At 49.4% G+C, this 25,529-nt stretch overlaps 8 protein-coding genes across 8 annotated transcripts; 2 read left to right on the top strand and 6 right to left on the bottom strand.

The window, feature by feature from the left end:
- Positions 1-2,282: 2,282 nt before the first annotated feature.
- PFICI_08791 (uncharacterized protein) lies at positions 2,283-3,695 on the bottom strand (the record flags this gene model as incomplete). The annotated part of the gene is made up of 1 exon (XM_007837372.1): positions 2,283-3,695. One exon carries the CDS (start codon positions 3,693-3,695, stop codon positions 2,283-2,285), a length of 1,413 nt encoding a protein of 470 aa, XP_007835563.1.
- Positions 3,696-5,307: 1,612 nt separating this feature from the next.
- Positions 5,308-6,783, bottom strand: PFICI_08790 (uncharacterized protein; the record flags this gene model as incomplete). The annotated part of the gene is made up of 2 exons (XM_007837371.1): positions 5,308-5,664; positions 5,734-6,783. 2 exons carry the CDS (start codon positions 6,781-6,783, stop codon positions 5,308-5,310), a joined length of 1,407 nt encoding a protein of 468 aa, XP_007835562.1.
- A 1,611-nt stretch (positions 6,784-8,394) lies between these two features.
- PFICI_08789 (uncharacterized protein) lies at positions 8,395-10,448 on the bottom strand (the record flags this gene model as incomplete). The annotated part of the gene is made up of 5 exons (XM_007837370.1): positions 8,395-8,529; positions 8,586-8,819; positions 8,886-9,450; positions 9,510-10,119; positions 10,184-10,448. 5 exons carry the CDS (start codon positions 10,446-10,448, stop codon positions 8,395-8,397), a joined length of 1,809 nt encoding a protein of 602 aa, XP_007835561.1.
- Positions 10,449-11,746: 1,298 nt separating this feature from the next.
- Positions 11,747-12,964, top strand: PFICI_08788 (uncharacterized protein; the record flags this gene model as incomplete). Its single annotated transcript, XM_007837369.1, has 1 exon — positions 11,747-12,964. The coding sequence occupies one exon, from the start codon at positions 11,747-11,749 to the stop codon at positions 12,962-12,964; it is 1,218 nt and encodes a 405-aa protein (XP_007835560.1).
- A 1,671-nt stretch (positions 12,965-14,635) lies between these two features.
- PFICI_08787 (uncharacterized protein) lies at positions 14,636-16,144 on the bottom strand (the record flags this gene model as incomplete). Its single annotated transcript, XM_007837368.1, has 5 exons — positions 14,636-15,247; positions 15,320-15,412; positions 15,584-15,760; positions 15,814-15,859; positions 15,924-16,144. 5 exons carry the CDS (start codon positions 16,142-16,144, stop codon positions 14,636-14,638), a joined length of 1,149 nt encoding a protein of 382 aa, XP_007835559.1.
- A 1,111-nt stretch (positions 16,145-17,255) lies between these two features.
- Positions 17,256-18,722, top strand: PFICI_08786 (uncharacterized protein; the record flags this gene model as incomplete). Its single annotated transcript, XM_007837367.1, has 1 exon — positions 17,256-18,722. The coding sequence occupies one exon, from the start codon at positions 17,256-17,258 to the stop codon at positions 18,720-18,722; it is 1,467 nt and encodes a 488-aa protein (XP_007835558.1).
- A 115-nt stretch (positions 18,723-18,837) lies between these two features.
- Positions 18,838-21,313, bottom strand: PFICI_08785 (uncharacterized protein; the record flags this gene model as incomplete). Its single annotated transcript, XM_007837366.1, has 7 exons — positions 18,838-19,668; positions 19,716-19,896; positions 19,959-20,190; positions 20,247-20,520; positions 20,581-20,688; positions 20,785-21,152; positions 21,208-21,313. The coding sequence occupies 7 exons, from the start codon at positions 21,311-21,313 to the stop codon at positions 18,838-18,840; spliced, it is 2,100 nt and encodes a 699-aa protein (XP_007835557.1).
- A 550-nt stretch (positions 21,314-21,863) lies between these two features.
- On the bottom strand, positions 21,864-24,046 carry PFICI_08784 (uncharacterized protein; the record flags this gene model as incomplete). Its single annotated transcript, XM_007837365.1, has 4 exons — positions 21,864-22,100; positions 22,161-22,612; positions 22,688-22,991; positions 23,048-24,046. 4 exons carry the CDS (start codon positions 24,044-24,046, stop codon positions 21,864-21,866), a joined length of 1,992 nt encoding a protein of 663 aa, XP_007835556.1.
- Between the last annotated feature and the right edge of the window lie 1,483 nt (positions 24,047-25,529).

Raw genomic sequence — 25,529 nt, 5'->3', positions numbered from 1 at the left:
ATTGTGTTGGATCTTGGAATGGGCAAACTTGTGCAGTTGGGGAGAGACTCATGTATTGGTATATTTGTTTACTCTGACCTGTTTTCATGATTCGATTGAAGGATCTCGAATTGCATTTGATGCTTGCTCAAATTCGCACCAAGACGTGATCCTTGACTTTGAATAGAACCATTGCTTTACGCTCGACAGCGCCAAGAAGAAAAACGCCTACAGGGCTGAGTCGAAGGCGGCATCCCGTCCCCAAGGCATTATGCCTTGTTGATCACCGAGATTGCTTCTTCTTACATACGACTTGATTTTCCCAATTGGTAACCTAGTTTTTCAATGATCTAACCAAAAATATACCAGGTGCTTAGGACTTTGCTAGGCCAGGCAGCTGAATCATTGTTGCTTCACCCGCAGCATCATCCCTTGCGATGATCCAGATTTATCCACGGCGGTCCGCCTCGCGTAGCCCTTGATCAAAAGTGTTTCAGGCATGCAGAATAAAGGAATATAGGACCTACACGAGGCAGGCATGGCCATTGATTAAGAGGTGAACTGTTTGTCAATTCTTGTTCGTCTTTTTTTCTTTCTTGAACTTATCCCCATACGAGTGTTGGTGTTTATACTCCACGTAACACGTCATTATGCCTCGGAAGCAACAACTTGTCAGGCTATTAGGCCTCACCCACTATATTTTTTGTTTTATTAGTAATTTCTGTCTGGTCGTTATTTATTACAACGCCATCACCAGTTTTCTCAAAGCGCGCATCTTCTCCAAGCAAATATTAGACGACTGTCAACGTGGAAACAATTGGTTCAGCAACGTAGGAGCCACAGATGTTGCCTCTACGGTCATTTATTCGGACGCTTGTGTTCCTCCACCTCTGAGGGGAAATCTGGTTGTGGCTATAGGGCCAGCCGACGGCATCATGCTTCCCTATCTGTCGCACGATGGTATGAGGAATTACACGAGGCACCACCATATTTCCGGCTTCACCTCTCGAAGTGCAATTGCAGAACCCTGTCTCAAGACTGCCCATCTGCATCTAGACGGTAATGGACAGCTCCGGAGCCATGGCCAAGTCGTCGTAGCGGAAAATGGCCAGGGGCACATGACGCTGAGGGTCCCCCCGGGCACGATATCTACCACGCACGAGGTCTACCATGGACTATTGGAGTGGTATGTCGACGACTATGCAGGCAAACACATTCAGTTTTGTCAGGATGCCTCGGGTCGGGTCTTTGCCCATATGGGACGGGTAGCTTGTTTGCAGATTTATATCACCGTCTCTGAAGGTGAGATTTCTTGTCATGAACACTATTTGCTCGAGTAGCTGCTAACGATAATTCTTCTGTTCGGTAGAGCCGCAGGGAACTATCGATAACTCTGCATCACTGGAATCTCCTCCATTGGTTCAAGGACAACCTGATAATAGCGAAAATGAGTACGACAACGACATCAACAACAATAGAGACAGCAACGGAGGAATGGACCTCAGTTTCATGACAAGCCACCCAGACTTCCGTGCCATGCCGAATTTATTCCCGCTGGGCCCCTCGCCTACGAGGGCTGACTGCGTGCTTATGACACGTAGCTGGAAGATGGGAGAGTCGACATTTCTGCCATGAAGACAAGAAATAGCATCAATAGCTGAGTTTAACAAGCTCTTATGATATGCGATCATGAGTTGTCTACTTTTGATACAAGGCAGATTGAGTTGTCATCATCTAGAATGGATCAGTTTCGTCCTTGCCACCAAACGGCTCAAGAGATATGGGTACGTCAAGAGACTGTAGCGATTCGTATGATCCGATTAGATGTTACTTCATTCCGTAAACATTGTCAACAGCATTGTCGAGAAGGAAAGCGAGTATGATCTTGACGTTCATCGTGAGAGGTTTGTGGGCATCATACAACCCTTGGGGGCAACTCCTTCTCTCTCTCAAAGCATTGTATTGTTACGAAGTCATTGGCTCTTCAATCTACTATTTCTTTTGTTTATCCGCTCATTGCAGCTAAACTTCATCTCCTAAAAGCCTGTCCAAATTGTTTCTCCATGATAAAGACTTTGGCCTCAATGTCGTTCGATCCATGCATTGGATACCAATAAATCGATCAATGTCTAACCGTAAACGCCAGAACCGCTAACCTCCCCCCCTCAACGCCGGGCCATGATGCTTTCTCTTGATCCGCAGCCTCCGCAAGGTGTCGTGAGACCCTTGTAATGCAAGCACAAAAAAAAAAACCATACTTCTCACGCGCTTATCGCCCTTCATGCTGCGTTCATCATTTCCTATTATAACCGCGGGGGATTCTCCCTGTATGTATCACTGGTTCTCCGTGGCAGATTTGGATTACTGCTGTCTTGATTCCTGGCAGCCATGGAACCAGTAGCCATGCCAGGAGCAGCAGCTGCGGCGGCTGCCGGGCCGACTTTGCCGAGCTCCTGGAGGCGGAAATTCATGAGCCAGCGTACATGCATACCCAGGACGCCCAGGGTGCTGCGAATCTCGGTGAGCTGGTCCTTGATCTGCAGGGTCTCGTTGATGAGCATCATGGAGTGCCGGCCCTCGACTTCCTGCAGCGCCGACGAGAGGCGCTCCACCTTGGACTCCATGGTTTCGAACAAGGACAAGAAGTACTGATCCCGCGACTCGTACGGCGCCATATCCGTTGTGCTAGCGGCGGCGGCGGCCGTAGAAGAAGACGACTCGGGCAGGCTTATGTCGGTAATGGTCTCGGGAGATGCGGTCGCGGCCGGCATGGTAAAGTACTTGTTCTCAAGAAACTTGATCCTTCGATCCTTTAACCTGTCCTTTTCTCGCAATGCACCGAGCTCAGATCGTAGCTCTGCAATCTGCTCGCCCACGGGCCCAACAACGCGGTACTCGCATTGCCCAGCATGGTCATCGAGAAACTTGCGCGCCGTCTTTTGGACACACCCAAAGGGCGCAAACTGGCAGTCGGTCTCGACTTCGGGGCATTCCTTGGTATGCTCCTCTTGCTTGTTCCTGAGGAACGGCGAGCCGCAGAGCTCGCACTCCTTTTCACGGTTCGGGCACTGAGAGTCCTGGTGGTCCTGCAGGTCCGCCTTGAGCATGGAGCCCTTGCAGTACTCGCACTCGACGTCGTAGTGCAGACAGCCTTTGCCGGCGTCGCGGCGGACGACGGTGTGGGCGCAGCCGGGGTGCGGGCACGGCACCATGGTCTTGTCGCAGTAGCGGGAGACATGGTTCTCGACGAGGCTGCGGGCAACGACGAGGGTGCAGCCGCGGGCGCGGTTGGGACACTTGACCGTCAGGTTGTCGAGCTGGTTGTGGACAATCTTGGGGGCGGACCGGACGTCGGCGGCCAGGTCGTTCAGGGCGGACCGGTCAATGGGGCAGACGGGGCTCAGGGCGTGCGCCTGCGCCAGACAGCGCTGGCAAAAGACATGGTCGCAGCGGGTGATGACGGGCTGGACGAGGGCGACGCGGCAGATGGGGCAGATGAGGTTCTCGTCAATGGCGTCTTGGTAATCGAGGAGGCGCAGGTCCACGGCGGCGGATGCGGGCGATGGTGTACTGCCGCCATTGCTGCTGGCCACGGCTGTTGCTTCTGCTGCTGCGCCGACGAGGGGCCGGAGGGGCAGCGCTGTGTTGCTGGTTGGGGCTGGCGTAGTGTTGGAGGGCGCCAGCTCACCCTCCTCTGGAGTATTTGGCGGCGGCATGTTTGCGTTGTTCATTCACGACATTTGCGCTTGCGCAGCAGATGAGGTGTTTTGTTACCTCTGGGTAAGTATGTAGGTAAGGTAGGTATGCAGTTTGCGACGAGAGTTCGTTGCTCTTGAGAGCCGAGGCGTGGGGGATCGACGGGCGGAATCGGCCCCGCAATCCCCCAAATGCCGCCCGGACAGACGGGACTTTGCTTGGCGGCATCCGAAACGCAGCGCCTCATCTACCAACGCATGCCCATGTATACAAAACGAGCAGACGACAAAACGATCATGGCAATGACAAGAATCTCGATAAATGTAAAAAAAACCATTCATCAACTGATGCATTACGTGGTTCCTCGTAGAAGAAAAATGATACCTCTTCCTATCTTGTGCATGTCCCTATGCGATCTTTGCTCATACGTGCTTGGTTCAATTGCATATGGCGGAAACTTGGGTTATCATATCAAGATCAAAAGTTCCGAAATTGCCTTTTCTGCACTGGTCCTCATGCCTGTGCAAGTCCGCTATCAGATCAATGCAGCTCGAGGCTTGGCGAGTATCGGCTTGGGTGTCTGTCTGTAAGCAATGGACTGATCCATGGGGCATGCTAACAAAAACCAAAATTCCGTCATTAACATTCCCGATTCCGAACTTAAAAACACAGTCTAGGTCTCCATCTCAGGGCACACACGCTTATCAGACAGCAAGAACAACAGTTCAATCCAGCGGGCGGAATGTCCCGAGTACTCAAATTGCCATGACGAGTCTTGGTGGAGTTGCAACTGGCTTACACAAAACCAATAGAGAAGCAGTACCCATCTTTTGGACAGGGCTACTGGAGCGGCCCTTGTCTGAGACAGAGCTAGGTTACTGTATAGTACCGCGACTTCAAATAGGCTGGTTGACTCAGTTTTAAGTTTTTGAACGTGGCGTTTCTAGTATACTCACCACCTATAGTAATTAGCACAAACATCGTTTTGGTGAAACGAATCTAGAAATATATGTGGAGGATATCATCCTTCGAATGCAGATCTCGCAAGCTCGGATTAAATTGGCGTCATTATTATTGGTGCTTACACATGGAGATTTTTATGACCTCAAATATTTTCTGTCATGTGCACGCATCTTCTGACCAAATCAAATTCAGCACACTTGCTCAATGTTACGCTTAGGCGAGCAATTATTGACAGCAACATGCTAGGGTTATATTCTCGTATCCTGTCCCCAATTCCTATGGTAGATGAATGATCGTAGATGGTCAGGGAACGTATAACCTAGATGTGTGGCACCTGGTTTCATGGTGGAGGATTCTTCATGATTCCGACGACTCAGATCCAGCCCTCAGCCAAATGACAGCCCTCCATCGTTTTATGATCCCGGTGAAGACCTAGGTTTCACGGGCTGCTGCAGACCAATGTATGAAGATGCAAATCTTTGGACTCGCGATTCAGCGTGTAGCACACGCATTAATTGTGCAGAGCAGGGTGGTTTTCACCCTCGGGTGCCGCGTCCAAAGCCTGCCAGCTCAACTTGGTGGGGTGGATTCTATTCCAGGCCACAGTGCTCAGTCTTGATTAGCCTGTTTTCTTGATTCTTCTGGTTACTTTGTCTTCCTGCTTGGGTTTCAATCCGGTAGCTTCCACGCGTCGCTCTGGCTCTTGCATGTAGCATCCATCGTGCTCATGAAATCATCGACCCGGTCTACCAACCACCCCGACACCAAGCTTGCCTCGGGCTTCGTGCTTTTGGCTTGTCGCTCGCCGAGTTTGATCACAGAAGACGTCTTGCAGCTCGAGTCGATGGGGTTGTAGAGATACTGAAAGCACTGTGATTTATCCTGGCAGGCCTGACGACAGTCTGCAAAGGTTTCCATAGCACCTTCATCATCGGCACACTCGTTGTCCCAGTTCTCAATTCTGGGCGTAATATGCGGTCGTATTAAATGATGGAAGACGTCACCGTAGCGGATCGGTTGTGAGTGCTACAGATTGTAAGCTTTTGTGTCTGCTGCAATCAGTGTAGATAAGGGGGGGGGGGAAGAATTACGTACCTCAAGCGCCCACTTTTGATCCAGGCGATAAGCCTCTTGAATTCCATGAGATGAAATGTGATGATATGCGTTCACGGAGTAACACCAAAAATTCCGCTTAGACGATCCTCCGAATGTGGCGTTGTAATCCATGGTGTAGGGAGACTCTCCAGGAAAGTTTGGGTATTGCCAAGACAGCTTGACCCCAGCGTCATCGAGAGCCTTGCCCAGGACACAGTCTCCAGCCCAGTGTCCGGCAGTAATTTCCTCGTAGACTCCAGGTTTGGTCGCCAGAAAGACGAGCAACTTTTTCATGCCCGGATTAGAAATGACGTAACCGGACCCGCCGTGGGCAAAGATCACATCCCCTATTTGCATCTCGTGGCCCAGATACAGCGGCTTGGAAGCATCGATCTTGGAGAGCCATTCGAGTAAATTCCTCCAACTGACGTACGTGTCACCTTCGGCGAAAACATACCATTTGGCATCGGGCCTCTGGCGGTAAGCTTTTTCCATGACGGGCAGGAACTTCCACTTGTCCAATTTCCAACCAGGCGTGTCGCGGCCACTGGCTCCGTTGGGGGCTGTGGCCCACTCGTCGAGCTCATCGGCAGAAAATGTACCTCGTCCATGCTTCTGGAGGCGCCGGTAGTAGTCAAAGTCGGGATGGTTCTCCATGATATCGGAGGGTATCCGATCGAGAGCATTCATGACATGGTGGCCCCCAATCATCTCCTCATAGTCTGACCAGATGCCGTATCCACCCGGAGAGAAGCAGCGCAGCGTGGTGTTGAAGTGCGCAGGCAGCTTATCAAGAGCCTCGTTGGCGCCCGTCCTCAAGACCAGAAAAACGTCCTGGAGCCCATGTAACGAGTCGCACGGCAATTGCGGTTCCGGGACAACGGGTGTGGCGGAAGGCGCGGCGGCGGCAGAACCGACGACGGGGTTCAATTGTTTCACCTCATCGTATTCACCACCGTAGGAGCTGAGGCTCAAAAAGTGCCAACATAGGAGGACAGCAGTGATGGCCGCGCCGATGCGCAGTGGAGTGCGCGACGACGAGCGATACATCTGTGGGTGGGCTCTTTTACTAGCGACAAGGAAGAAGAACAAAGAAGGATATACACCAAAGCCCCTCCACAAACGCCCTAAAACATTCCAGAATCAAGTGATACTGCTCAGACAAACAGAGGGAAAGAAAATAAACAAGAGGAATAACAAAACGTAAGGCAACAGAGGAAAGAAAGAAAAAGAGGGCCAAGAAACGGGGGCGTCACTCAGGGCACGAATCTATTCCTGGGGAAGCAGTAGTAGTAGGATCGGCATAACGAAGTGTGGGTAGCAAGTAATTCGTAGGAAAGCAGTTGGCAGCCACGCAAAAGGACAAAAGGGTGTGGATATTCTGGCATCTCTTTTACGGGGAATTTATCTCATCTTCAGTAAGACCGCCCGTTGGTAGCGTAATGTAGCGCAGACAGTAGTGCCATGGCCGCGGAAACTGGACTCGATGGGGGGGGCCCACAACAACTAGTGAGCTGGTTAATGAAGCTTGAGCATTGTTTTTAGGGGTCGTCGTTTAGACTAATTGATTGGAGTGTTTGCCCTGATGTACGTAGTTGGAAGTCTCGCACAAAGCAAGATCCCGTTCGGCAAAGCACTGGTTGTAGTCTCTTTGTGTTCAGTCGCCTTCCACCCGGATCGGGTCAGAGATCAGATCTTCGAATGCAGAGAGACAGAGGGTAAGGGGAGTAACGAACGAACCGGGTTCGTGGCCTGGTAAGCATGGGAGGTTGATAAGCATGAGTTAAAAAACCGACGAGTAAAAATAGCGCAAATAGAGCGTTTGGACCGAGAGGAGGAATATCACATCATCTTTTTCTCGGAAGGAACGGTTACCTACTTCTCAAGTTTTGGCAGCTAAGCAGATGCGTTTGCTGCTTGCTTGCAGTCGGTTGGTCACCTCAAGGTTCCCAGCCAATGGTATCCTCTCACAGTGTACAGAGTACATGGCATTATTGACGATGGTATTCTCTATTGATTTCTGCTGTTCAATTCAGCTCTGTATTTAGTATCGGGTACAAGACCGGGATTAGCCGCGGCGCAGTTCAAGGCAGCAAACAAGCAATTGATTCTTTTTTTTTTGAGTGCCCATGGACCTAAAACCCCTGCACATGCATCCCGTCAGCTCAGCCCTGAATACATAGTTAATGACAAGGCCACCGTTACATTCCGTGTCTATTGCGTCGTTTCGCCAACCAAAGACAAGGATCCAATCAATATACTCAAGCCCAAGGCCATACTAAACAAAGTCTATACGAGAAATCCTTTGCGGGCGCTTCAATCTCCTCACCCCCTCGTCATTCTGTAGCCTTAATAGGCCTTTTCTTCGCCCGAATGGAATTGCACATATCAGTATGGCAGTTCATCCGCTATAATAAAGCGACACACATGGCCAACTGTCATTAATCTAGACAGCCCCAAGAAGCCGGTTGAAATCTGCTAACGTTCTGCCGTTTGGTCCAAAGTCCGATTTGTGGATGGAAACAAGGCAAAGTTCGTGTTTATTTGTTCTAGTCACCTCTTTGTATATACTTGCTATGGGGCAGAGTCTAGCGGGTTGTTCAGAACGTATATATTGCTGGCTTTTCTGTCATATTTACAGCCGAAGAACAATATTGGTCTTTACGAAAAATTTTCGAATTTGGCAGGCAGACTTGGCAGTTTCTCGCCCCTGGCTCTCTTAGCATCAGCCTCTCTGACACGATCTTCCCACTCCTTCTTGCCGTCTTCCGTCTGTCGAAGATAATAGTTCTTGATCTAAGTACCGCACTTCGGTAAGCATGTAGCAGGATCACGAAGTGCACAGGACATACCATGACAGGGGTCTTGGTACCCATATGTGCCGCTATCTTTGCCCAGTCACTGCCAAAAGCTGACAGAAAGAGAGGAAAGTCTTCAGCTTCGTAAACCTTCCAATAGCTCGTCGGTCCGTCATCATTCTTCTCAAAATCGCCGGCGCGGCGGACACTGTCTATATGCTTTCTTTCCTCCACAGTCAACTCTCGTGGAAGTTGGACCGTGAATTCATCCGTCACTCTCGATCCAATCTGTGGCAGTTAAGGAATCACGCCTTCAGGAGAGGGCCTACTTTGGGTTGTATGAACATCACTTACATCTGTTTTTTCTCCTGGGAAAAAGGATTCCAATGCAGCAGCTAAGTTCCGCCGCGACAATTGGTACGACGGAATAGACTGATATACGGTCAACCTAGAAGGTGTTCGCTCTTCTCCACTTTCGCTCCCACTTGATTCTCCAGGAGTCTTGAAATCGTGGCCTGTCTCCATCGTGGCATACTCACAATGTGGAAGCGCGAACAGAGAGACGTCTTCAAGATGGTGTCCAACATGGTGTTGATAATGTTTGACAGATCTCATTTCCTCCGCGCAAAGGGGACAAGGCACCGTCGTCCATTCCCTTCTCGGTCTCGATGCCGCTTGCATCAGCTCGGGAATAAGCCCTTCCGGAGCTTGAAAGTCTGGATGTGAAGTTGGCATGTGTTTTTGAAGTTTCCTCTCTGTGTCAAAGGATTCGCCACATCTCAAAGGGCACAACCAAATCCTCCAATGCTGTTGGCGGACATGCTCAATCCAGTTGCGCCGTCGTTGAAAGTTCTTCATTGGTGTTTGGCAATCATCGAAAAGACATATGTAGGGTCTGAGGTCGGCAAACACATGCTTTCTGATAGTAATGTCAGTCAGTCTCAACGCAACCATACGTAATGTTCCAAGCAAACTTACTTCCAAGACTTCCTGGTGTGAGCCGATACCATCATAAAACAGAATGGGCACTCGAAAGCAACATCTTGTGATGCAGCTGGAAGAGGAGGGACACGAGGCCTATCAAAACCAGAAACTGTAGTTGCGTAGGAGGTTTGTGTTAAACCTCCATCAGACATTTTGTCTTCGTCTATCATGGGAAGGTCCTGTTCCTGATTACTTTGATTCTTCAGTTGCTCGGCAATCGAGGATGCCTCTGTGCTTTGACCGTCAGGGTCATAGTTGGCCACACTAGCCATTTTGATGTGGCGTGCCTCACGATATTTAAAATACTGGCGGCGATAAGAATTTGCTTTCCCAAGTCTTTCTGCCAAAGCGCGGCTGGATGAAGGATACTTAGTGGCCGTATGCTCCATGTCGTGAGCCTCAAAATGCGATGTGTCGGTAATATCCGACAATGCAAATCTGTCGTGGGGTGCTGGATTCTGGATTGTGATCGACAGTCGTAATAGACAGGTCACAGTTCTGGCTATACTCGCAAATAAATCCTGAATTTCGGAAAAGTGATTCATGTCATCCTGCTCTGCAAACTCTTTGGGGAAACTGTCTTGGTCTCTAACAAGGTTCTTGGCTGCTATGCCATCAGCGACTCCGAGCATACATGTACACAACAATGTCGGGCGTCGTAATCATACCGTCTTGTAGTGACTCTTGCATACTTTGAAGAAGACTGAAAATCTGACTGCGAATATGGGATGCGTCCCGCAGCCGAAAATCGAGAGATCTCCTGTCTGTCTGGTGTGCTCCGATATTACGCACATAGACTGAGAACCTATCCCTTTCGTCGTTTATCGTTCCTGACAGCCCCAGAAGCTGAGGTTGGAGTAGAGACGCAGCTTCGGATATCTCGTCAAATTGGTCCAGACAGACGGAAACAACGTTTGCAATTGATTTCGACATGGTGAAATCTAGATGACCGAGGGAGATCTCAAGTTGCGATTTGACCCGGCTGACACATCAACCTGCCAAGTGCTTTGCGGCTGAACTGGTCCCAGTCAACGTGCTGTGGCAGTCAGTCAGAGGGAAGAGGGAGTAGACAGGATCGCCAAAAAGTCACTGCCTTCCGAGCAAACAAAAGAAGCGGATTTATTTGTCATGATTTCTGTCGCTCGATTGGCAGATGTATATGAGAGATCATCGAGTCGAGCAGACATGGAATACCAGTTTGATGCGACATTAGGCGATTGTCTCGCCTGCGTCCTACCAAATAATTCGTCATCTTTCCTTCTGGGATCTGCATTACCCCGCTCTGAGGCTACACATGCGATTGGTTGACTGCAGTCGAAATCTGCTTTACATTTTGATTCTTTCTGCGAAGCCTCGTTATTTCCATTTGGATGGAAACATGTCATGTGTTTTAGAAGGAGCACTGTCTCCTAAACCATCAGGAAATGTCTGGCTTTGAAGTAGCTGGGATAATCTTGGGTGGGATTCCGTTAATTATCTCGGCGCTGGAAAAGTACAAAAAGGTTGGTAATCGTGGAAGATGTCACCTGCCCCAATGTGATGTTGACCACTGGTTGCCATCAACGATGGCGTCACCGAGACCATGCAACTGAATGGCTGACGGTCCTCTCACAGGTTGTAGATACGGGTCGCGTATGGAGACATTTCGTACGCCATATTCGTGACCTGGTCCAGGAACTCGAGACTGAGCGCATCATTCTGAGAAATACGTGCGAGAAGTTACTTGGTGATATCACAACGCCCAAGAACATACTGGCAATGATTAATGAGCCGTTGGGGTCTTTATGGCACTCCCCAGATATCCAAGACAGGTACGTAACGAGCAGAACATCAGTAGCGCAGACAAAGCTGACACAATTGAAGGATCGTTGTGCGGCTTGGGGATTCCCTTGATTGCTTCAGGAGGACCCTCGACCTCATGCAAGAAGTCACGAACCAATTTCACGAGAAGTTGACTAAAGCTGAAGTATGCATGCCCAAAAATCAGTACCGGTCCATGAGTCGAGCTAATCGAAAACCAACTCGCCTTCGTCCGTATCAATCCATCCGGCTGACCATCATTGTAGAGTAGTGGCACATTTTCCATTACTCGCCTGTCCTTTGCTCTTAGCAGAACGGACTCCGACAAACTAATAGATGCGTTGCGGAAACACAATACACGACTGAGCGAACTAGCTGATCAAAGCATATACCTGGAGCCACGGAGACACGATCGGTCTCAATGCCATCTGATGGAGTTGGCACGCAGCCTGGCCAAAGGCATATTCGCGGCTCTCAGGTCAACCATTGTCTGTGCATGTCCGGTATCTCACGGGATTAATCTTCAGTTGACTGCCTTTCCTACGAGTCTTATGGCCCATGGGGATGAGGAGATGGCTGCCAAAAGAATGATGTTCCAGCTTGCACTTTCTTTCGATCCAGATAACACTGGACATGATAATGCTCCGTGGCTCTGGGAATTAGTCCGTTTGCAGCTGATCGACGACAAGATTGTGCCGACACAAGCTATATTCAATGGACGACCTCTCAAATCTAACCAGAAAATAAACAAAAGAGCCCGTTTCGCTACACTCAGCAATGCAGGTCAACAACAGCCCAATATGGATAACACTGGAACCCATCACGCATTCAATTCAGCGCTAGCGCTTCCCATGGCGAGTGGAATGCAAGCGAATGATGCTAGTCCCAACATCAGTGCGAGTTGCGTCCATGACCTTTGCGGTGCCATCGCGAAAGGCCAAGACAAACACAACGTTCACTGCTACGGGTACATTTCCGATAAGTCCGCAGTCACAGCTCCAATGTTTGGTGTATATCCATTTGGACAGATGCCATCGCCATCGTGTACAGTCATATCTTTGAAGGATGTACTTGAGGATCACGGAAAGACATTCCCACTCTTACGATTCAGGCATAAAGTGCGACTTTCCCATTTATTTGCTTTGAGTGTCCTTCAACTCTCTAGTTCACCATGGATGCCCAAGATACTCACAAGCAGAGACATCATTTTCCTCAGACGAGACGACAATGTCTTATACGAGTCGGTATATATCGCAAGCAGATTGCCTTACTCGTCGCCAGATCGGCTGGTATTCGATGACGCCCGCGTGTCGCCGCTCGTCCCGAACAAGGAGCTATTCTTTCTAGGAATTTTACTCATTGAGCTGGCTCTTGGGACCACTTTTGATAAGCTTCGAAGCTCGGTCAGCGAACAACGCTACACAAAGCCTCTCGATTTGGAGGCTGACTGGGCAATGGCAATCAATGCCCTCAGTGAGCTACAAAGCACCATGAAGGCAAGCCCGAACTACTTCAAGTCTGTCAAAGTGTGTATCAAATGCGAATTCCTTCATGAGAACATCGATTTAAACGACCAGATATTCCGTCAAGAAGTATACAAAAGGGTCGTTGGTCCTTTAGAGGAGGATTTGTTACCGCTGTCGTTTTGAGATCAGATATAGTGCGCCGCACGAAGCACCTCGATACAACCATTTCGTCATTTACTGCAGCCCGTCGATATCGTCATCAATAAGATCATAACATGATTGAATTTGAGACGTTTAATGAAAATTCAAAATCGTCTATGTAACTCGGTCCTAAGTCACCTCCTAAGTGCGAAGCTCCTTATGCGATATAGTCGAACAATATGCAATGTGTCATAGCTTGGATACCAAGGGACAGCCCCAGCCTGCGGGTTCTAGTGCGGGGGTGGAACTCTGCTCGGCGACATTCACCTCGGCCGATGGCTTTGTGCTTGACGGCATGCTAGAGCTCATATTGAAAGGAAATTCAAAGGTGTTTCGATGACAGGATCGTATATTAATGAATGTAGTGATTTCTGAACTGTGGTGGATATGAAATTGTTTGAAATATGGCTTATTATAGTGAATGAAACCTTGTTGAGTATTTATATTCCGTTCTCAAGCGTAGGACATGACTCCAAGGTCACACGGACGAGTGACGTCGGCTGCGGCGCGGTAGACAGACATGATGTCACCCAGTCAGCACGTGCCGTCGTCTCTTTCACGTATGACAAATAGCAGGCAAGAAACACGAAAGGCAGATGATCAGGAGAGGTTGAAAGAAAGTAGAGAGTAATTAGGGAAGATAGAAAATGACAAAAGAAAACTAAGCAGGTTGAGGTGCTCGCGCCTTTATTACGAAGCTACCTCTCTGCCCGTGTATTAGTGGAAATCGACAATAGATGCAATATTGATTGCTCAAAGAAGAAATAGGTAATGGAATAATTCGTGGTGAAGGTCGTACTAATCGAAAATCTAATAGTCCAACAATTTTTGTCTGGTACGTTGCTCAAACCTGAGCGATTCTACTCGTATACTGGGAAAGCCGAACTTTCTTCGCACTGACTTTCAATTTGAGACGCTTGATGATCGCATTGCCGACGAGTATGTTCAAGTGATATGGTATTAAGAAGACGAATTGGATGAAGGGGATTCAAAGCAGAAGCAGTAGGGAAACAAGACGAGATCGTGTTATCAGGGGGAGAGCAAAGACGGGGAAGTGACCCCTATATTCAAGACCCATTCTCTCTTGGGTATGGAACTCATCTGGACTACGGCGCCCTCTCTGCCGTCCACATTCCATCTATTATATCATTCCTACTAATGGGTACGCTCGGCGAACTGGTGGATCCTCTTGTAATCCTCCATTCGGTACCGATTCCATGGTCCCGGAGGTTGATCCACTAGAATCCAAGTAGATAGGATTTCTTCCTTGCATCTTCTTTTGGTGGGTACCATTGCACTATCAATGCAGGTACTCTCAGGGGCATCTCTCAGTATCATGAAGTACTAACTAGGTCATCCAGTGCCCGAAATTGGCACGAACCTGAAATGGGAGCAAGCGATAGCTCCGTGGACGTGAGGACACTGCTGCAAGACGCAAGTCCCTGCCGAGTATAGACATTACGAGAATTGAGCCTGTGAAATAGCATTACAGGCTAGACAGTACAGAGAATCTCTTTGCCCTACGTAGCCGGCGTTGATCTCGCACGACTGGTATGGCGGTGTATACAAACAATGGCTTGGTCAGCTGGTTAAGACACAATTCCAGTTATTAGTGATGTCTACATCATGACGTATGAAGCAGTGTTGTACTGCTCAACCAAACTTGAAGTACCCCCCCGTCGCCTTTTCCAAGCCTCTGTCCGATGATGAAGGGACAGGGCCATGGGACACCACCACGTTAGTTTCGACTCTTACCTCTCCAGAGCCCTCCATTATCTTTTGTAGAGTTCGGCTGTCACGATGATGTCTCGGGTTCAGCTCTTCCTCACTATCGGTCCCCGGAAAGAAGTCATCATCCTTTGATGCTCCATAGCCGTCGGCTTTGCTCCTCTGCTGTTTCGACCCAATCGTAGCCAAATGACCGAGCTCATAGCTCCGACCATGCGTGCCCGACGACGTTCCTTGGCTCGACTTGTTCTTGCCGCGCCAGTTCTGGTAAAAGGCGGCCACGCCCGGCATATTGTTGGTGATCATGGCGACGGCAAACTCGATCGACGTGACAATGGTGACGGAGCCAAAGACATAGGTTGTGTCGGTCGTGTTGCTCAGTTGGTAGAGCACGATGAAGCGCAGTAATGACACGAGCACAGCGCCGCCACCGGCGGTGAAGATTGCGATGAGCTCAATGCGGCGCCGTCTCGAGGTCTGCAGTTTCCAGAGGGGGAAGATTGGTAGAATATATATCACGACATCGACCGCGACATTCTTCAACACGTTAGAATATATATTTCCAAGTTGGTAAAAGAGAGGGCACATGAAAGAGATCTCAATACTTACAACAGCAGACGGCAAGTAGTATGATAACTTTGTGGCAACGCATTTCGCATTCGGGTATAGCTCGGGGTGGAAGTAAGCTTGTATTGGGATGCACTGCAATATTCAGGGTCAGTATGTCCTTTTGATGTGTGTGGCAGGATTTAAAGATGTCTGTCCTCTTTGAGTTCTCGCTTCAGGGGTAGCCATGTCGACATACTAGAAACGGCAACACTCATTGACGAGACCACCCAGAAAGGGCAAAGAATGGAATATCCAATCACTTACCTGCAATCCATAAAAGAGCCACGTTCCAATTGTTTGACAAACTACCACCCCCATGACGACATATATCGTAGTTCTGAAGCGGCCGCTCGTGCATATCGTTCGGCGATAGAAGAATAGAAATGAGGTCTTGATAATGAATTGGAGTAGCAAGTACCAAAACTCTTCGACAAAGAGGTACTGATTGTCAAGTTAGCGGAGGTCATGTAGCCAGGATATCGACCATTTCGTACAACGCTGATTTTGAATTGATTATCGGCCGAGACCTTGTCGACATGCCTGAATATTGAGATCAAGTAAGTAAACCTCCGCAGCCATATTCTTTGGGTGATTAAAAACTTACAGACCTCCTCCAAGTATCGTCCACATCCAAGCAATGTACTGCTGGCCTATCCATATGAATGTTCCCACAAACATGAGCCAATCATCCGGACCAAATGATTTTGCAATCATGTGTCTCGCATAGAGACGAATGATACATGATGTCAAGCAGATGATTGCAAATGGGATCGTGACGGCCCAGACAACTGGCTGCATGTCCTCAAGAACAACTTCTCTTTTCATGATCGACTCCATCGCTTTTTAAGTGCTGATTCGTGACGGGGTCATCCAAGATATGCAACCGAAATGTGTGACCTTCTCTTTCCTTTTTCGAGAAAAAGAAGATTCATCGAATCGGCTGACTCAGGGACTTGCATATAAGTACGAGCGACCGCGGCTTGTACTGCCAAGGAGAGAGAGAGAGCATGAATTACCTGCCGGCAGGCAAGTCAAGGGCCACGATGACAAGGGATGGTTTCAAGCAATACTAGTCTTCATTCTATTTCGTACTGCTACCCTGTCTACTTCTTCCTTCCTGTCTCCCTAACCGAACAATCAGTCACATGAAAGTGGTCAGCTTGCCGACTGTACATAGGTCATTTCTCATTCTACGTTGGGCCCCACGGGCAGAATTTGATCAACAGGAGGATTTTGTCTCTGCACGCCGTAGAAAGACTCAACCAGGTCAATTATTAACCGGGTAATCGGGAATAAACCGTTCTTTTGAACTGTCGTGAGCAGATGAATAGCCTTTCTGGGAAATATAGAGGTCGGCTGCAGGCAACCGAATATCCTAGATAAGAGGTCGTCGTACGAGAAGGAATTGGGGAACCAACTCCACTGGCCCACTGAAAGGATTTCGGCCTGGTATCCCCGCTGGACTATATACTATGTAGTTGCTATTGTTCTATGGTCATCCACCGCTGGATCCAACTCAATATGAACTCGTCATATAATAAACCCACAAAGGCGGACCGCACCCTGCAGAGAATCCATACGGGAGAGCGGCTTGCGTCCCGAACGGAAGCTATCGACAGTCTCCGTCAAATATCCGGGATATGGAATCCGTCTCTTGCAGCTCAAATGCCGCAGCACTATGAACCCCAAGGGAGCACTTACCGGAGGGAAGAGAACCTCCGGGCCCGTCAGTCTGGGTCTGAAAGTCTCCAACACGCGCTGAAGATATATGCATGTCAGCTCCACGCTGCAAGGAATCTCGTGCAGAATATGGAGATTCCAGAAGTTTACTTAATCTGGATGCAATCGCAGCCCCCAATCCTTCAAAATTCATGCCAGACAGAAATACAACCCAAGACCACGACTACCTACTGATATCGAAGAGGAAGAATTAACAATGTCTTCTACAGAGATTCGTATCAAGCCACTTGGCTGGCAAGATGCCCCAGCCAGTGAGCGTTTCGAGCTTTCCGACATGGACCACACCATGCCCAAGATCTATGTCCAGATTGCCGAGATTTTTGAGCTTCCTGAAGGCTCCGATAAGCAAGTCATCATCGACAGTGTGTCCAAGGGGCTTGAGTTCGCCCTCAGCCAGTTTCCTGCCCTCGCGGGAACAATCCACATGGATGAAACGAATGGTCGCATGTGGGTGACAAAAAAGAAGGATAGCAGTGTTGGGCTCTACGTCAAGACCGCAGATGACGATGTCAGCGACCTCCCGTCATTTGACTACCTCAACCAGCACGACTTCCCGGTCCATATCTTGGACGGCCACCGCCTCTTGCCCAAAGTCGTCACGGAGAAGCAGCTCTTCTCCCCCTTGGGCCACAATGCAGACGATCAGACCATCACATCAACCTTTCAAATCAACTTCATTCGTGGCGGCGTCATATTGGCAGCTGCAATTCATCACAACTGTTCGGACGGAACTGGCTGCAACGGTTTCTTGTCGACGTGGGCTCAGAGCTCAGCAGCTGCAAGAAACGGCGCGCCATTCAAGCCGATTGACAAGGAGAGCTTGAACAGAGAAAGACTGAGCGCAGCAAAACCTGACTCAGCAAGGTGGGAGACACTGGACGGAAAGTACCCCATCTTGAAGGACCTCGGCGGGCCGCCGCCACCGCCGCCGGCCGACTTTAAGATGCCACCCCTGAAGATCCGACTCTGGCACATTCCCAAGAGCAGCGCCTCGCGTCTCAAGCAGGACATTGGCTCAGAGTTGGGCGATGCTTGGATATCGACCTACGATGCCATCATTGCCCTTCTGTGGAAGTCGGTCACACGATCCAAGATCCCCCTCCTCAAACCCGACCTGGAAGACGAGGTGATTTTGGCGTACGGCATGAACGTCCGATCGCGAATGGAGCCACCGCTCGCCGACTGCTACCTGGGCAACGTGGTCGCGCTGCCCTCGACGGAGCCGCGACCCATAAAGGCCATCCTCGCCGACGGCAGCCTCTCGGAGATGGCGCTCGCGGTCCGCCAGGCCACGCAGTCCATCGACCACAATTACGTGGCCGGCGTGACCGAGTGGGTCGCGGGCCTCGAGGACCGCCGCTGGATCACCATCAACATGCGCTCGTTCCTGGGCATGGACCTGGCCGCGACCAGCTGGCAGGCCATGACGCCGTACCAGGACCACGACTTTGGCTTTGGTCTGCCTCGCGCGCTGCGCTGGCCGCACCCCCAGTTTGAGGGCTACGTCTTTATCCTCCCGAGCCGCGCCAACGTCAAGGTCGACGGCGACGCGAGCGATGAGGGTCTAGAGGCGATTGTTTGTTTGGAGGAGTCGTGTCACGATCGCCTGCTGCAGGATGAGGAGCTGCTTCGTTATGCACAGCCCCGTGGTCATGAAGCGTAGTGGAATCTAGAATAGCGTTTTTTTTTTTGTATATGCACCATCATATATTTACGAGTTCATTAATTGATTTACCAATACCCCTATCTCCAACATTGTTCATCATGACCATTAACCCCTACAGATCAACTTTTGGCAAGGACACCACAGGTAGGTGTGCCATGTGCAACTTGGCGCTCGCATAAGGAACAAAGCGTGCACTAAAGGGCTCACCCTTGATCACGGGATCAAGCGGTGGGATATCCGGCGTGTCATGGAGCAGTGGCCAGTCAATCTCGACAGCGGTGACGCGCAGCTCTACGGGCGGTGCGCCAAGCTCCCATACGGGGCTAGGAATCTCCGTCACGTTCTTGTGCACCACCTGGATCTGCGATGGGTCAATTGCAATGTTCCATATGCTCGTCGGCACCATGATGTGATCGTGCGTGTGGCTGTTTGTGGTGTTGGCAGGGAGCACGGCCTCGGTTCGGTATTGCAGCGGTACTGTTTCTGTCACGTTGTATTCGATGGCCAAACTGTACAGCAGCGCGCCGTAGTATATACCGGCAGTGTTGTTTGCCCTCATCTCAACCCGAGGTTGTGTTTCTAGGTCGATTGTGAAGGTGGTGTTCTCGCCAGCTGGAATCGATACCTTTTGCAGGCCCTTGTCAGTTGGAGTGACGGGCTTGCTAGAAACGTCCGTTGGGCCGGTAATGGTACTCTGATTGTTTGCCCAGGTTGGAATGCGGACGTAGAATGAGAATGGTGCCGCAGCAGAAACTGAATAGGTTAGACTCGTGCCGAAAGGATAGGTGCCGCTTGCGGATACTGAAATGTCATTGCCGTTCAAGGTTACGGAGACGTCGCTGGGTGCTAGATATACGTGAGCCAGTCCACTGTCGGCGGTGCCCACAAAGGCATTGGCGAGGAATTTTGGATATCCTTGTGGGAAATTGACAGTACAGCAGGGCTATTTTGAATCAGAACATGGTATCCTGAGCATGTCAGGGAACGTACATAGTTGGGCTCCAGTCCAAAGACATTTGCGTACGAGTTCACATCAACCCACATAGCTGATCCGTCTGTGAGGTTACGAGACCATGGCTGATTCTCTTGTTGAACATATTGATGGCTGTACCAGTCTGAGGTAATCGATGCTGGCAATGCATTGAACGCGACTTGCTCTGCCCAGTCCGCTCTGATGCATGTTAGCTTAACTAGACATGACGACCAATGCTTCTTCGATACAGGCAAACTTACAGATCATTATCTGCGAGATACTGATAAATCCACGACAGGGAAAAGATCATCTCTGCTGCTGTGCACAGTTCGGCTCCCCTATTTGGGTTCAGATCGGTGATGTACTCGTCTGCGATAATAGTTCCCGCCAAGGACTTGTGATAGTTGGCAAGCAAGTCTACCGCCGTCCGGGTTTGCGTTTTTAGAGACTCTTCGTGGGTCATTCGATAGATGGCCAATGGATATCGTAAGCCTTTCCGTGTTAGCAATTCGCACTCCGCGACGAGGGGACCGCAATCGGATTTCTACCTTCTGCATGATTGACCCCATGTAGAAAGACCCAGCTGAGATTCCAGGGCGTGATGCCATCATAGTATACCTCTGGATAGACCCCCTCGACAAAGTAGGTTCTCCAGTCTGCGCCCCAGAGTACACCTCCATCAATCATGAGCTCCATTGTTTCCCAGATGATCTTCGAGTTGTTGCGAGGGTAGTTTTCGTAGAGCCACTGCAGTGGAATATGATACTCGTGAGTTCTGCCCACACCAAATCCAGCAGTGTCAAATACGTCGTCGCCGTGAACCTTGATGAATACCTGGTTTAGCGGAGGTTTTGTACTTTCCGTTATTTAGATTGAACTCACGAGTAACCCTGTGTAGTTATCCTGCAACATGCTATGGGCAAGTTCAACGTATCGATGCATCGCATCCACTATCCTGTCAGTTTCTGTGGGATCGGCTTCAGCATATTGCTGGCAAGATGTTAGCATTACAACTCATGAAGCTGTATAGGTATCTCAAGGATGTGCAAAGACTATGATTGAAATCGCTAGATACTCTTTACTCACCACTAAACCCAGCAAAAGGAGGCAACGAGCCCACAGCCCCCGAGTTTGATGTGTGGTCTCGAATCCAAGCCAGCCGTCGCTCTGCTGGTGGTCAATAACATAGTCGAGGTAGTACTTGACTTGCCCTTTCAGTCTGGTGTCGTTCAGGCCAAAGGCAAGCGGCACGATACCGTTGAACCAGTAGGGCGATGCCTCATCGAGAATAGAGTACTCAGTCTCGCCACCGATCCACTTTGAGTCGTCGACGAAGCGGTAGAAATCAAACATGTCGCCCGCCAGCCCACTGGCCTCCAATTGGAGCTGGTCTAGAAACCATCCCTGAGGCTGGATAGATCCCAATTTTAGAGGCTGGTATGTAGGCTGGACGACTGCGATAGAGATGAGTTTTGGACTTGATCTATTTGCAAAAGATCTTGGGCTTACATGGCGAAGTCGTATCCTTTTGTAAGAAGCGTTGTTCTGGTATCTGCTGTGCCTGGCCCGAAGTGCAGAATACCCAAAGGGACGTGAAGGCGAACGCACAGATCATGGTAGCGTGTTGGCGATATTGCCAATCCAAGTTGTGGATTTGGATCTAATGCAAAACACGGAAGATACCCATTGATGCGCCTTGTTGAAATAGGCTTTGACTGCGGTTATATAACATGTTACATTCGCGGGGTAGTTGCGATAAGCATATGCCGACCCCGCGACCATTGTTAACGTAGCATTGTGGAGGCCGATGATGGTCACGATACGGTGAGGCAACGATGAACCGTTGTGTTTCGATATTTTTTACACGAATGGGCTCTTTGCTAATAGCACCTCCGAACTACCCGATCACTACCTGCACGACGATCTACTTCCCAAAACAATAGATTGAATACCTAACGACACAAGTGCTGTATTACATACCTGATTTAATACGATGATACTTTTCATTATTTGACCACTACCATACGATTTTGCCACTAGAGAGATATTGAAATCAAAGCTTATCGGAACCATGCTTCGGCATGCTCTGCTCAATTCCCGAACAGATTAAAGAAAACCCTTGCCTCAAATCGCTTATTCGCACTGCAGGCAGCCCCCTGTCGATTCTATAGCAAAGGGCTCTTGGCACTCAATCTCTTATAACTTTCGGCGTACGCTCTGTCAGCTAGCAGATTAGACTGGCCACTCCCAGACATGGCAGTGAAACGCGATAATCGCTTTGCGACTGCGCGGGTTGGCGCATCTCGCGCATCCTCAAAGTAATAATGATTTGCTGTGTCGGCGTATCCTACTCTAAAAGATACTCCAAGATCTTTGTAATTTGGCCCACGACCGCAAGCACCCTGATTGATCATCACGTCAGTCTCAGTATTTACTAAAATATAGAGCTTGCCACGCCTTACCTGCAACTCCTGACTGGGAGGAGAATTGATGGCAAGCGTGAACAGATTCTGCGGTTCCGTAAAATCCGTCACCATGCCCATGCGCGAGAGATGATGACATAAACACATAAGGCTCATGATGACTACTGTTAACAAGACGGCAAAGGAGAAGACCTGTCCAGGGGTGGTTTTCCCGTCAGCCAAGCCGGATCTATAACTTTGATAACGATACTTGGTGATTATATCTTCTGGTGCTCCCGGGACCGGCCATGTGTCGTTGACATCTCCGTGGCGCCAGTCGTGAAAGAAGGTTGAGCCAAGTGAGCTGTCGACGAGAAGCGGACTGGCGAAAACAGCCAGAGTTTCTGCCAAGGAAGGCAGGTTCTCATGGAGCTCGGGTTTTGAGAGAATCAAGCCACTCAAAAGACGGACATTTGCAGAGCTTGCATTGATGACGCCGTTATTGAGGCCCACTGGACGATGGTTTATTAGTCACTCATTACGTCTATACTCGATCACACGCTGCTGCGAGTGTAGTTGATACTTACAGGCTATGTTCCACTGTACAGCGAGGTCCCGCCACCCCGAAATATCAAAATGATCTTCTTCCAAGGAATATACCTCCTTGTAAGACTTCTGGTCTAGCCCCCTCACGTTTGCGCCACAAAATGCCGACATATTGCCAGAAAAGCTTGACACTTGGAAGCGCGTGATGCAGTCGGTTGTGAGTACCGACCGAAGCTGACAGACTGTATAGTCGTCACTTCCGCCAGACTTGCCCATGGTGTAGACTGAATCAGCTCTTGGAATGGTGTCTCGCGGGTCCGTGACGAACTGATAGTCGGGTGCCAACTACATTGATCAGTTAAAATGCATAAAACGAAGAGGAAGCACTATTCACTCCTTACGACTTCAAAAGTTGGTCGATAACGACCATTGTATTTCTTTCCCCAATGAAACACATCATCCAGCGGGGATTCCTTGGCTTTGTCGTCTTTTTGACCTAGCAGCGGCTTGACTTCGGACTCTTGGGCGGTAGCACACAAGACATTGATAGACGGGGCAACAATGCTGGCCCCTAGGTCATATTCGTTGAATCCAGTCTGATCACCAGGCTGTCGGATGTCTTCCGAGGTACTATAGGCGTGAGAATACAAGATGGAAAGTCCAGCGTGAGGCATGGCCAATGTGACATTGTTGATAACCCGGCCATCTACTTCCGTAACGATCGGATGGCCATCATTGACCCAAGTCGATGACAAGGTGGTGTTTCCCATGATGATGCTTCTCGCACCTGGCCGCTGATATCCCGCAGGGTACTTCTCGTTTTGCCAATCGCCCAGGTAGGCAAGAAGCGTGCGGTACGACTCTCCATTAACTCTCATGATGATACAGGAGGAGGAGTATTCCTTATCATTGACAGCGCTATCAATAGCAGGACATGTTGACTTGATGTAATTGATGTTGGCATATGCTGTCCTCGCATACGTAGAGATGGTTTGGTTGTCCTTCCAGGATGTCCAAAGTATCTGGGGCGTAATCAAAGAATTGCAAGCTGAAGTATAGAAAAGAGCGCTAAGAGTAGCGAGCATGGTGATGCCACCCAAGAGTGACATCCCAGCATGCGGGATGCCTTCGTAATGGGATGCAACCGAGCCAGGCTGGATGACCCAATTCCGCATGGTCATCTCAGCAATGTTGAAGGCTTTTGAAGTTTTTGAAAAGGCTCTTCGCGTAAGCACTTGACCTAGAAATGTGATGTATACTCCGGCAAAGAAGATTTCAATTGCCTTGTATCCGTAGTTCCAGTAACTCAAATAGTCATTTGTCATCCAGGTGCCCCATTCCACGCGTTTAAAAGCGACAATGAAGGCTGCTGTACTTCCACAAAATGCCAACAGGGACATGATTGTTTGCCAGATGTACAGCCAACTAAGACGATTGATGAATACATCATTTGTTGCATGACATTCTCTCGGTATATAGCCTATGACCTCAAATCAGTACAATGGCTCTCTTCACGGAAGCGGGTCCGTCATTGGCTACCGTATTTTTCAGCAAGCTCATCCATGGCCATCCTGCTTTGCGGTCCACGGCCATCGTCTGCAGAGGCACCATCGGCGTTTCGTCGCCGCTGTGACATTGAAATTGTCCCGCTTCTCAGCGAGGTTGAGAATGATCTGAACATCTCTTTAAATTTGCTTTCCCTTGGCATATTATTCTGCACCTTTGGAGGTTGACTAAACCGTGAGAAGGCCGATTCGTGATCGTCACTGATACTGAAGGACGGGCGCATGGATGGACCAGACGACTTATAGTCATCACCATTCCCCAAGTCTACCTCGTCGTCGGGATTCATTCGGTCACTACCAAGAGGTGTGTAAGGAGACCGATATGAGTATGCACCAGCCGCACTGTTTTCCAAGCGGCCATCAATACCTGACTGAGATGGATTATAGCCAGCCATCATGCACAATGGATCCCTTGATCAGGCCAGAGAAAAGAAGCCAATCAAACACGAAGCGCAGCCTGGTAATTTGGCGAGCCTCAAACTCCTCAAGCCGTTGTGCATGACTGCCAAAGAACAAGTCTCCTGATTTTATCTAACATACAGAATTGATTTTTCCATGACGTTTCCAAATGTTGCGTGACACACCGTGACCGTACCCGGCGAACAAAGATAGCTCAGCCGTGGACTGACTGGAAAAATGACAATATCTGTAAATGGTCTCAAAAGTCACAACCACTTATGTGGAATGGCCCGTGCAAGTGAGACAGGTACGAAAACGACGGTCACGACACTTTCTAGAACAAAGAACTGATCGGCAGCTCTTCAAACGCACTTCTATGAGCGTAACAAAGACTCGAAATAGTTGCCACTACAATGCAGCTTGCGTAGAGGTATATCGCACTGCTGAAGAAGGTTTTGTGTTGATGATGGATATTGGCGTCAGAATGATATATCTCTCCGTCGTTGGGCGATCTATCAATGATAAAGGCAGGGACTTTAGAATAAACATACTTTTTTCAAGGGCCTGCATACTTTCCGAACACTGGTTGGGTAGAAGTCTGGTCATAATTCATGTCTGAGACCCACTTCTATGATCACAACGACCTACCATCTAAACCAAGCCCACTCGTCACCAACCCGCCGCCTATGGTGATCATTCAAAGACAAGACCTTTATACTATGTAACGCTTACGTCTAGATTTCACGATAACCTCTTGTATCCACTCCAGGACGATTTCTTTCATTGCGCGTTCGAGAAAATATCTCATTAGGCACGAATTCAACAAGCAATCACCCGGTGAGATGGCCGAGTTGGTTATGGCGCCAGGTTAAGGTCACCTTAACACCTACTTCCTGGTACGGAAACGTGCGTGGGTTCA

Source organism: Pestalotiopsis fici (genome assembly GCF_000516985.1).
Source record: "Pestalotiopsis fici W106-1 unplaced genomic scaffold PFICI_Scf_6, whole genome shotgun sequence".
NCBI classification, from domain to species: Eukaryota; Fungi; Ascomycota; class Sordariomycetes; order Amphisphaeriales; family Sporocadaceae; genus Pestalotiopsis; species Pestalotiopsis fici.
Note: the sequence above shows the minus strand (reverse complement) of the source record. Positions and strands in the feature narration are given on the sequence as shown.